The sequence below is a fragment of the Mytilus edulis genome, chromosome 7 (genome assembly GCF_963676685.1).
Source record: "Mytilus edulis chromosome 7, xbMytEdul2.2, whole genome shotgun sequence".
Lineage (NCBI taxonomy): Eukaryota > Metazoa > Mollusca > Bivalvia > Mytilida > Mytilidae > Mytilus > Mytilus edulis.
Genome location: NC_092350.1, coordinates 1,257,400 through 1,270,333, shown reverse-complemented (window position 1 = coordinate 1,270,333; position 12,934 = coordinate 1,257,400). Strand labels below are relative to the sequence as shown.

Here is a 12,934-nt window from a genome sequence, read left to right as displayed (position 1 = left end):
CGAATGAAAGCCCCGGATCTACATCTTTGTGACGTTATTTTTAGTAATCAGATGTAAACAGTAGGAAAGAAACAGCTGTATTTTGGTGTTGAAGAGTGCTGCTATATTAAATAAAAAGAGAGACTAGGAAGATCAACGATGACAAAACCTTTAACAGTGGTAATTTTTCATTATTATTGCTATTCAATAGCTCCGTATTTTTTATGATACTTTGTTCTTTTGATTAAAATATATACGTAAATAACCATTGAAGGTCAGTTCTGTGACCCACTTAATTTATTTGTAAACAAATAAATTATATGTAATTTAACAGTTTTCTATGACTAAAATATTAAAGGGTTTCTCTACATAGTTAACTTTTGATCATTTAGATGGATATATTGAGTATGCAACGTGATATAAACGCGTTTTAGTGTCAACAATGTGCAGAAGTTGAAACGTTGCCAAATTTGACCAAAAAACACACGTCAGTTTTTGTTCACACTCTTCACATGTATCGATGATTGGGTCAGGACATTAAATATTTAAATCAATGAAAATTCTATCTTCAATCCCATATACTACACCACTGATCAGAGACATTTTAAGTATTATAAATGACTAATGAACATGTGATGAAACTATCATTATGTCACGTGGTAAAATACATCAACCATATCCATATACAGGTAGAATGAGTATGTGCTTACTATTTACCTAGACTTATCTGTTAAACTTTTATAATAGTCAGTGAAGCACTGAACATCCTGAATGGTACCAGGGACTTACTATTTACCTAGACTTATCTGTTAAACTTTTATAATAGTCAGTGAAGCACTGAACATGCTGAATGGTACCAGGGACTTTCTATACTTTTTTTTCACCTCTGAACTAGTCCAAATAATTATGATGTCTGGCAAGGCTATTTTAATTTTTTTCTGGGACGCCTTCCTACATCAGACGTCATCCTCAATCCTCAATCTTATGGCCTTATGGCACAACTCTTCTCATTGGTGCATATTACGCCCTATGTGTATCTTCCTCCATGTATTTTCCTCCATGTACTTTAATTTTGTTATTGCTGTTACGATTGAGGTTGCGGATGTTCGGGTAAGTCGAAACGTCCTGTTTTTGAGATAAAGGCCGAAATGATTTCTAACTTCCGTTTATATTCTTCTGTGTTTTCGTGGTCTAGTCTTCCTAGCAGGGTGCATGTGTTGATCTTGCGTATTCCAATTTCCTTTGTAATTTGCTGGTACATTTCTTCTCTATAACTCTCGTAGTTGGGGCACTCTGTGAGGTAGTGCTGTTGTGTTTCCTTAATTCCACAGCTGCATAAGTCGGTGGTGTCTTGCCCTGTGCGTTGTTTATAATAATTAAGGGTTGTGTAGCCAGTTCTAAGTTGTATAAGGATGCTGAAGATTTCTTTGGAAGGAAAGTCAAAGATTGGGATGTTTTTGACGTTTGGTGTTGTATCAAAGAGGTCTCTTCCTGTGTCGCTTAGTTCCCATCGTCTTTGCCATTTCTGCATGACACTCTTGTGTGCACCTTGTTTTACGTCTTGAAGGGTAATAATATTGTTTTTTGGCAAGAGTTGTGTTGCTTCTTCTGCTGCTTGCTTTGCCAATAAGTCCGCTTCATCGTTCCCTTGAATATTTGCATGTCCTGGTGTCCATAGGATGCAAATTTCCATCCCTTTAGTTCTTAGGTCTTCGATGTGTTCTTTGATGTCTCGAATCACATCAATATAGGATTTGGGTGCCCAATTTAGTGTGAGGAGTCCTACAGCACTTTGACTGTCAGAGAAGATCTTAAGTGTGGTGATGGTGTTGTGTAGTCTTTCCAGTATACAAAATTCCAGTACCATTACAATTGCTACAAGCTCTGCTAGTAAGATGGATCCTCTTTGAGCGACAGGTCTGTGTAGTCGTATGGCTGGTCTTGAGTCTTCTGTGTATATGATTGCACCAGCTCCACATGGTCCAGGGTTTCCCATGCATGATCCATCAGTGTATGCAGTTGCTTGGTCATTTGCTGTGTTACCTATTAATTCTGTCATGACTGTTATGCATAATTTCTTTTGTTCTGATGTTCTTGATTTCGAGCTGCCGAGTCTGTTCCAGTATGATGGTGTTGTTTTTGTCCTTGATGTTTCTCCAAGTCTATAGGTAAATTCCGGCTCTAAATTCTAGCTATGTAAACCGTCATAATTATTTGGACTACAAGGAAGGCGCCCCAGAAAAAAATTAAAATAGCCTTGCCAAACGTCATAATTATTTGGACTACCTCTGAACATGCTGAATAGCAGCTGCCGTGCATGTTTACATTATAGTTTAAAATTACTCCTACTATTGCCATAGTGGAGGTGGCATTAAGTTTTACCCTTGTCCATCATCTGTAGTGGGTCTCATTAGGGCATACCTGTCAACTGACCCGGATTCTGCGGGTGTGACCCGAGATTTTCACAATTCTGAGGGATCACCCGGATCACCCGTCGGGTCATTGAAATAACCCGGAAATTCTGAAAATGACCCGATTTCACCCGTATTTCTTAGCCTTGAGATTGATTTTCATGACATAAGTAATATTCCTTTGAAATACCGGCAAATTCGTAATTCTTCCATGAACATGCAGTTCATCTAGCTATGTAAACTGTCAAATTAAGTGACCCATTAAGGGCATGGCTTCACTTGACAGCCTTGGTGTCAAACACACTGTTGATTAACACCAATTACCTTAGCTTTAGGTCGTAAATAAATTGCCCTGTTGTTTTACAAAGATATTTCAACTAAGAGTTACTTCCCCTTATTTGTCACCATTCAAAATTATTCCTTATATTTACGTTTTATGGGTGAAAAAGATAAAATCATAATAATATAAAATTCAAATACATATTGAAAAATAACTTTTCATTATTTTTATACCTTTATACAATTTTTAAAAAAAAGTTGAAAATTATTTTTTACATTTATACTTCCTTTAACTGTATTACTATATTTTATCATAGTCTAAAATTTCCTTGTCAAATGATAGATGAATGTTGATTCATCAAATACTTCTACATGGTATGTTTAAAGGCTAGTAGACTCACTTTAAAAATACATTTGAAAAATAAATTTTAGATGATGACAAAAGTAAAGGACATAAGACTGTGCTACACAAGTTAATAAAAATCTTTAAAAGTGTAATGAAATAATAATAAATAAGATTTAAAATGACTTAACCAAGTGAACATGCATTGATGTTTTGGTATCTTTGATATACATTATAAGAAAATGTACCATAATTACTGAAATTCAGCTCGAAAAAGTTTGTACGCGTTATGACCTGAGATTTGATTCTTCAATGCAGGTCATGACCTGCATTTTCATCGTCACAGGTTGACAGGTATGCATTAGGGTCTAAGAGTGAAGCGGGATTGCCAAATTTTTGTAAGCATGATACATGAAAGTCAAATTATTGTGCCGTGAAAATGGGAAATTACAAAAAAATGAGAACTGCTTTCTTACATTGTGTAAGTGGGATACAGGAATCTGACAAAACAGTAAGCGTGATCGGTGATCAGAACCCCCCAATGAGACCCCCTCTGTAGATACCTACATAAATTGGTTTCCACTCTCTTACTACATTGTAGTAACTAAAGTTTGTCTCAACCAAATGTTATGAAACTTTTACACAATGCTTACTACCACATAACACAGATTAAGTTTGAAATTTGGTGGCATATAACTCTTTTAAAGTTATGCCCCTTTACAAATGGAAAAATTATTGAATTTTTCGTTTCTGTTCTCTAATTTAAAAAAAGGAGATGTGGTATGATTGTTAAAATTTAGTTTGTCACAGTCAAATCTTATGGAACTTATAATTTGCTTATAACCATACATAATACGGATCAAGATGGAAATTGGGTGGCGTCACTTTTATCATTCTTGAGTTATTCACCTTCATAAACATAAAAATCTATGCTGAATTTAATGTTTTGTTCTCTAACTTTAGTTTGGCTCAACCAAATGTTATGACAACTATAAACAATGCTTATTACCACATAATACAAATTAAATTTGAAATTGGTAGGCGTCACTTTTATCGTTCTTGATTTATGTCCCCTTATAGCATAAAAGTTGCTGAATTTTTACTGCTCTATAGTTACATGTATGTCTGTTTACACTTTTCAAATGGAAAAATTGCTTAATTTTTCGTTTCTGTTCTCTAACTTAAGTTAGTCTAGGGCTCAGGGTAGCACTAGTTAGGAAAAGAGCAAGTGGACAGCTCTTGTTACAACAACCTAGCTGGAACACTGTATACATGTACATGTAACACAATACTTATTACCTCAAAACTCAGATCAAGTAGGACCTTAGGGGTATTATGTCACTTTTACCCTTCTTAGGTTATGTCACTTTATACATGTAACTTAAAATGATATACAATGTATATGCAAGCGGGGGCATCATCTGATTCCCATGGAAAAATTCACCATTTATTTAAAGTTTTAATATACATGTACAAATGTAGCTAGTTTTACACTTTTAAAAGTCTTTCAATGCTTTCTGTTGCTGTAAAAAATGTCATCCAAACAAATATTGAAAAATAAAATACCGGTATACGACAAAACCCCAAAATGAATGAAAACATGTACTGATGTATATAAGTTCAGTTAATTATTAAAAAAAATAATGAAATAAAATTGAGAATGGAAATGGGGAATGTGTCAAAGAGACAACAACCCGACTAAATAAAAAACAACAGCAGAGGGTCACCAACAGGTCTTCCGTTGTAATGGTTCAATGTAGCGAGAAATTCCCGCACCCGGAGGCGTCCTTCAGCTGGCCCCTAAACAAATATTCCATAATCTAGTATATTATAAGAGCATAAACCTGAAGCACGGGGAGGCACTCTACTGCCTCCACACGGCACTAAAGACAAATATTTGTTTGTCTGAAAAATGATGTATCCTGTCTTAGTACTAATATAACTTGTTCTTTTAAAAAAAGTTATCTTCTTATATCCTATTTATTAATAAGCATGATATAAAGCTTCTTGGTACATTGTAAAGGGACAAAGCTTTGATAATCTTGTCTATACATGATCTATTTATAAATGCTTATTTGTAACTTCTCCAAATAATAATATTGCTCTAATTTTTCAACTGATATATCATGCTCTTAAGGGATGGTTCAAATACACAAAAAAAAATTACATATTCATGTAACATATATATATATTCTCTCAATTTTATTTTAATTATTTTTCAGTTGAAGAGTGTTGGGCCAAAGTTGGTTCCGTTCTTCAAGACATGTGCTATTTTCTTCGTTCTGTATGGCAATGAACCAGCAGCCTGCGGGATAGTTTATTGTATACTGAAATGTCTTCCCGTCATATCCCTAATCTTATTTATATTACTGGATGGAATGAGCTTGTCCGAATCGTATTATAGGTATTCCAGAAGAATCTTGATTGGACTGATATTTTCATGCTTTGGAGATGTATTTTTGGTATGGAAACATAAAGGCATGAACTTTGAACTTGGACTACTCATGTTTGCTGTTGCCCAAACCGAATATGCACGTGCTTTCGGATGGAGACCTTTCAATCTGTATGCTGGTGGAACGTTTGCAATACTTGGAGCAGCCGTTTACTACTTTTTAAGTTCAAGTTTGGATGGTATAATGTCCTATCTAGTGGCCCTGTACATCACGCTTATTTGTACAATGGCCTGGAGAGCAGTCGCTAGAGTCCAGATATTCGATGATTTCAGAACTTGGTGCAAGCTATGTGGTAGTTTTGCAGCTATTTTCTGTCTGCTTTCTAAAACTACAAACTTTGAACTGCTTTTTGGATTAGTTCTTTTTGCAGTTGCTCAAATTGAATACGCACATGCTTTTGGATGGAAAAGTTTGAACCTGTATGTTGGCGGATTGATTGCGGTTCCCGGGTCAGCAGTGTACTATCTTTTAAGTACATATGTTGGCGACATGGTGTCCTACATGTATCTAGTGGCCCTATTCATTACACTTGTTTGTATTATGGGTTGTAGAGCTGTAGCTAGGTTCCAGTTACTGGACGATTTATGGACGACTTGGGGTAAGCTGTTTGGTTGTATAGGAGCTATGTTCTTTGTCCTGTCTGATCTGACGATAGCAGTGGATAAGTTTTGTTTTGATGTACCATGTGCACACCAGATAATTATGCTGACATATTACGCTGCCCAGGTGTTGATTGCACTGTCTGTTGTTGATAGTCAGGTTGATGAACTCTTGAACTCAAACCAGAAGAAAACGGACGGTCCGATTGATAAACTCTTCAAGAGAACTGCCAATTATCTATCACAAACTCTACACCCTGTACACCATGTACATGTACACCGAGAACACCCTATACACCATGTACACCAGGAGTGATTGAGCCGGAGTTAGTTTAGAACTCTATATTTCCAGAATTAGATTTAAGTTTATTCCAAGTGAAGAAAACAAATCTTTGAAATTAGTGTACCATGATTCAGTCATATTCACCGTAAACCAGAAATAAGATATCTGAATAAACATGATACTACTCGTACAATGATGATAGAGACACACTGGTCAAAAACTGTGACACGTAAATACTCAGAACCAACATGTTGTATGTGGTTGTATTATATACCTTGTTGTGTAAACCAATTATACTGCCACTAGTTTGTCAAATACATGTACATGTATGTTACGTATAAATTGTTATTGCCAAAAATAATGATCAATTTGTCTTTCATTTGTAACATTTTACCATGGTTACAGTTATTGTTCATTTTATCATGTTTATAGAAATCAAAAGTTACAACGGAAACAAAACTTACCAAAAAAAGAAAATTAAATTATATCAAAAGTGTAATGTAATTCAATTTCATTATATCATTTATATATGAAATGTTTTCTTTTTCTTTATGAATTTGAGAGAATAATATGTACACTCATTCAATGTTTTGGCACAGGAAATTTTATTTTATCACCCAATTCAATGCACCTCTGACTGTAAACAGAACATTTACCTTTTCAGCAAAACTGCATTTATATTCTGAAATCAATTGGATTAAAACATTATAGAAGTCTAAGCACAGATTTATAAAGTTAATTTTAAATTCTATTGCTTTTTACATTTTTTGAGTTATGAGCATATGATGAATTAATTTAAAATAAATTATTTGCATTATACAAACTTGGCCAACTCTTTCTTGAAATGTACTTAAGTTAAGATATTCACATTTTTGATTCAAAAAGAAATAGTCCCCCTTTTCCTTTTTACCTCAGTAATAGAAGCTCATGTACATCAATATTTAGTCACAAAATGGTACCACCAAAATTATTTATAGAAAAACTAATCAGAGAAATCAATTCAATATAGAAAAATTCTCATCAAGTAACTTTGAACAACAGATTAAGGGGGCTCGTGGGTATAAATCGACAATTATTTGAAAAAATAATAAAGAATATAGGTCATTGATGAGTTAAAAAAGATATTTCAATATAAATTCCAAAAAAAAATGCATTTTTTCACTAAAAGGAGATAATTTGAAGCTTTTTCAATTATATAAACATTTTAAAAGTCATGTGGGGCCAAAACAAAATGTTTTTTTGGGTTGATTTTTGTACCATATCATATAGTAACAACTATTAGTGTAATAAATAAAATTTGTAATGAAAAAAAATGTTTAAATTTGTTCTGAATTTTTTGTACCCTTAATTCACATTTTTTGCAATCCATGAGTTTATTATCAGTGTTGTTCAGTCACAAGTTGAATTTGAATTCTTTGATTATGTTTTTTTTTTATTATTATAACATTGATCATGGCAGGCTTATATAAATGGAAATTAACTACATTTATAAAATATAGGGAACTATATCTTTTTCTACACATTCCCAGTTTGATTGTTGCATCAACAATTTTACAATGCCCTACATGTACAAAAAATTGTATGTCTATGAGGTCAAGAGGACTGGAATAATCAGATTCATTTCACATGTGAATAATCGGTTTTAATTCACTTGGGAATTGGGGTATTTCTTTGCAATCAATGTAATACTATAAAATAATTTTGTAGCAAATCCATTTTTAACATTCTAGTCATCAGCTCATACATTTCAGAATTTGAAGAAATTAACCCCATGATATTGGTCAAATAACTGGCCTTTTGGATTTTTGTGTAGTGTGGACTATTCAGAATCTTTTACTTATTCTGAATTAATTATTTTGTAGCTACCATGATGCAATATTGATTTATGTCTTGAAGCATGTTACTTTTTGTAGTGCTGTCTTGGTTTTGTTTGTGTTAATAGTCGTTACATTCTATTGTCTCATTATTACATTGTATTATAACATGTATATATTTACACTCGCTGAAGAGTATTATGTATTTTTCTTCTTTTTTTTCTTGTGTATTGCAGTGTTTAGAAACAAAGATCTGTGTTATCTGTGTGAGATTGTTTTTTGACAGTATTGTAAAGAGCAAAGTATCACATGTTGTCAGTGTTAGTCACTTGATTTTTATGGCAAAATATTGAGAAAAAATGTACATTGCACCACTCAAATTGTTTTGAATGAAGGGTATTTAAAAGTTTAAAAGATATTATTCAGAATAAGTGCAACCACTTATATAAAAGCAATCTTTGATAATGAAAGATGTATAACCAGATCATTGTATGTATATAGCATTCAATGAAAACATATTATCTTCAAATACTAATGTGGGTTGTTTTGCTTGCTAATTTCAAAATTGATTCAACAAATATTGCATGTATTTTGACAAGGTAGCTTTTGAAAATCCCAGGGGTGGATCAAGTCATAAATATAAGGGAGGGGTTCCCAACCCAGGATAAATGGGGTTCCAACCATATGTTCCCATTCAAATGCATTCATCGTCCAAAAAAAAAAGGGAGGCGTGTTCAAACCCCTTGAGTTGATCCTCCACTGAAATCTGGGAGTTTACCTCTGATACTGAAGGATTAAACTAAAAATTAACAAAATTCAGTAGATTTTCGAGTCACAATCATTTGTGGATTTTTCGAGTCACAAACATTTGCTGATATATCATGTTATCATTCCTATTGTAGCTGACAAGCCATTGTCTTACCTGATATTATGTTTTATTGTCTTACCTGATATGTTTTATTGTCCGACCTGACTTGTATGTTTTATTTACATGTTTACAATTTATAATAATTTGTTTGTTACATGAAGATATTCTTTCCTTGTAATAATGATTAACACTTCTGTTAGGCCAATAGGGGCTAGACACTATAAACATGGTAAAATTATAGAAAAGGTTGGGTTATATTAAGGTATATAGGATTTTTTTTCTGAGACAAGTGCCTGTGCTTATACATTTGGGTCTCAGTTCATAAGAAAAATATATTAAGAATCTGCTTAAGGTGGTACCTAACACTACAGGGAGATAACTCTGTAAAGTCAGCTAAACGCTTTAATTATGTTGTGTGGTAAAAGTAATATTAAGATTCTCAATGATCAAAATTAGTGTTTGTCAAATTGCTATATAACCAGTGTAATTTTTCTGACAAAACGGTTGGTTCAAAAGTTTTTATATTTTAATATTTTTGTTAAAGGGTCAAAGTAAATACTTTGACAAAATTTTATGAAAATTAAACGAGCCAAATTAATTTTAGTGAAAGTGTTGGGTACCACCTTAAATGTAATTAACATTGGAAAAGTGAAACAAAAAGTTGTTGTTATGGGGAAAATATTTGATGCTAAAAGTCCCTTAGTCATTGGAAAAAACCCAAGAAGTCAGGACATTTTACAAAATTCCTAAAACTCACCCAAGTACATCCTTTAGAGGATATCCCCACATTTAAGTGTATGTGTACATACCACTGGAGATTATATCAACTCCATTTGTCTCAGAATAATTCTTTCTAGTCTTTTATTTTTAATTTCTATTTTTTGTGGAAAATGTATCAATATGTGTATTATTTTTTAAGTAAGTAAGATGTGTACTATGAGGAAAGTTAGTGTTGGCAGGAAATAAAAAGACACAACAAAATGATTTTGCCTTTGAAAGAAATAAAATAGGTTCTATGTTACACCTCAGTTACCACAGATAGAAATGGACCTTATGCAAACATCTGTTAACCTATTTTGGCTTGAAAACATCTATAAAAAGTCTGTAACTGTTTGAAAATTGAGATATAAGCAAACTGCAAAACAGACTGAAGTTCATCTTTTGTTTGGTATTTGGATGTTCCAATATCAGTCAAAAGTCTTATACATGCACACATGCACTTGCATAAAGATAATATCTATTGCAGCTCAGATTATCTGATTATATATATCCTCTGTTATTTTTAGTACACTTACGATTTAAACATTTCATGCCAGGGTCAATGGCAACTATTAGTAAAGGTCAAAATGTGATAATGAAAAGGGAACAATATCTTCATGGTTTTCTGTATCTTGTCAATGCACAAAAAATGCAACAATTTAATCATTTGTTATTTTATTATATGTACAACAAAGTCATTGTTGCTATAAATTACATGTACAACAAAGTCATTTTTACTTAATTACATGTACCACACAATCTACACTTATGTTACTTTATGACAAAATAAAAACAGTCAACTATAGAATCATGGAAAAAGGAAATAAGATGATTTATTTTCTAACTTATTTTACTATCTACTGAAGCAATGGTATATATATATATAGGAATGTCCATTTGTTTGTTTGTTTGTTTGTCCCTCTATGTTAGCTCACCTGGCCTGAAAGGGTCAAGTAAGCTTTTCTCATCACTTGGCGTTCGTTATCCTCTGTTTACTTTTACAGAAATCTTCTCCTCTGAAACTACTACGTCAAATTAAACCAAACTTGGCCTAAATCATCCTAAGGGTATCTAGTTTCAAAAAAGACCCTGATGTCATTGCCCATAAATCAAAATGGCAACCATGGCTAAAAATAGAACATTGGGGTAGAATGCAGTTGTTGGTGTATATCTCTGAAACTAAAGCTTTTAGAGCAAATCTGACAAGGGGTCAGAAAGGGCAAAATTTTTCTGCTGTGAAATTTTCACACACATCAGACAGCCTGTTGTTTGGTTACTGCCACTGAATTGGTAATTTTAAGGAAATTTGGCAGTTTTTATGCATCCGCAGTAGCAGAAACCCTTGTCCCTCTGTACGTACGTATATAAGTACGTCCCAAAGTTGGTTTCTGTTCTCTAATCTTAGTTTGCCTCATCCAAATGTTATGAAACTTAAAATACACAATGCTTTATACACGTACCACATAACACAGATCAAGTTGGAATTTTGGTGGCCTCACTTTAACCATTCTAGAGTTATGGCCCTTTATTTTTTTTTAAATTGCTGAATTTTTGCTTTCAGTTCTCTAACATTAGTTTTCCTCAACCAAATGTTATGAAACTTATACTCAATGCTTATTACCACAAAACACAGATCCAGTTTGAATTTTGGTGGTGTCAATCAACCTTTCTAGAGTTATGCCCCTTTATAAATGGAAAAATTGGTAAAATTTAGTTACCATTCTCTGACTTCAGTTTGCCTCACCCAAATGTTATGAAACTTTTACACAATAATAACCACAAAGCTCTGATCAAGTTCAAATTTGGATAGTGTCACTTTTACCATTCTACCATTTCAATGTAGAAAACCTTGAATCTCACGCTAAACTCATGGAGGATAGTATAAAAGATGTCCATAACACACTCCTCCCTGATATTGAGGAAAAAATATCAACAGAAGAAAAGGAACGTCTAAAGCTGGAGTATTGGGGCCGAAAATGGAACCTGGTTATAAGTGGCGTGAGGGGATCCCCCTTGACCGAGATGCCTAAAGCGACTGATGTTTATGTCCGGGCCTTCTTTGAAAAAACTCTAGAGATACCAAAGGAGCGCATAGAAAAAATGCTATTCCAGGCCGTGCATAGGCTACCAGGAAAAGAGAGCGACAAGGAGAAGAGAAAGATCATTGTACGGTTTAATAGCCTAATAGATCGAGATGATGTTCTGGCTGCAGGAATGAAATTAAAACGTGGAAGTGGTTACAGTGTCGTTCCCGATGTGCCGCCGTCTGTTGCAAAACTTAGATTTAACCTTCTGAATGAAAGACGTGCACTGTCCTCATCTGAACAGAGGAACGTCCATCTAGTGTACATTAAAGATTATCCGTTTGTTATGCTGAAAAAAAAGAGATCATCATAAGACTTTTTAGCTTACCTACTCGTGAAAAAAAATCCAATGACAACTTTTAACTGAATTAAACCAAGAATTGTAACAAAAACTCATTTGAACACTCATAGTATATCTTTTTAGTATTATTGTATGTTATAACTTTGTTTTTTGGTGTTTTTTTGCCATTGTGTATTTTGAAACTCTCTCTAAATTCGGGGTTTTTTTTCTATGTTGTTAATTGAGTGTCCCGGTCAATCTGCACATGGCTAATTTGCATATTAGGTATCCCAGGTAGACATGCGCAAACAAAACCGGATGTTTTGACTCGTGCAAGCTAATCAGACATAAACACTAATAGATTCATTACAGTATTATTGCCTACTCTAAACTAAATAAATACACAATATGTGCCTTTTGAGAGTAATTAGGCAAAAGGTAATCCAGTTACGTAACATGTTTGAACTTGTCCTATTGGTGAAAATAGTTTTATAAGTTTTAAGCGTGGTCACCGGCGGTAGATCATAAAATCCACATGTCAAGATACATATCACCACATGTTGCACTTTTTCTCTATTTCAAAGAGCCCTACATATAAGTAACATGTCACTAAAGAGTATTTATAAAACCCTAGTATCTTTAAAAAAAAACATGTCTACCTGAGAGACAAGTTACAAACAAATAGTTATCTGCTTTCCACAAAAAAAGGGGGCACCCCTGTCAAAAATAACAAATACTTCATTCAAACTTCCGAACCTTAATCAAACACTATTAAAATTAAC

General features: G+C 33.5%; 1 protein-coding gene across 1 annotated transcript; it reads left to right on the top strand.

Annotated features, from left to right (window-relative positions):
- Positions 1-21: 21 nt before the first annotated feature.
- Positions 22-10,607, top strand: LOC139529709 (lysoplasmalogenase TMEM86A-like). The gene is made up of 2 exons (XM_071325563.1): positions 22-159; positions 5,235-10,607. The coding sequence occupies exons 1-2, from the start codon at positions 139-141 to the stop codon at positions 6,378-6,380; spliced, it is 1,167 nt and encodes a 388-aa protein (XP_071181664.1). The 5' UTR covers positions 22-138; the 3' UTR covers positions 6,381-10,607.
- Positions 10,608-12,934: the final 2,327 nt, after the last annotated feature.

What these genes read in the sequence shown, in the direction of transcription:
- LOC139529709 (XM_071325563.1), top strand. Translation starts at nt 139, where the DNA reads ATGACAAAACCTTTAACAGTG. An exon ending in TGACAAAACCTTTAACAGTG is followed by an intron (nt 160 to 5,234) that starts GTAATTTTTCAT and finishes ATTATTTTTCAG; the next exon opens with TTGAAGAGTGTTGGGCCAAA.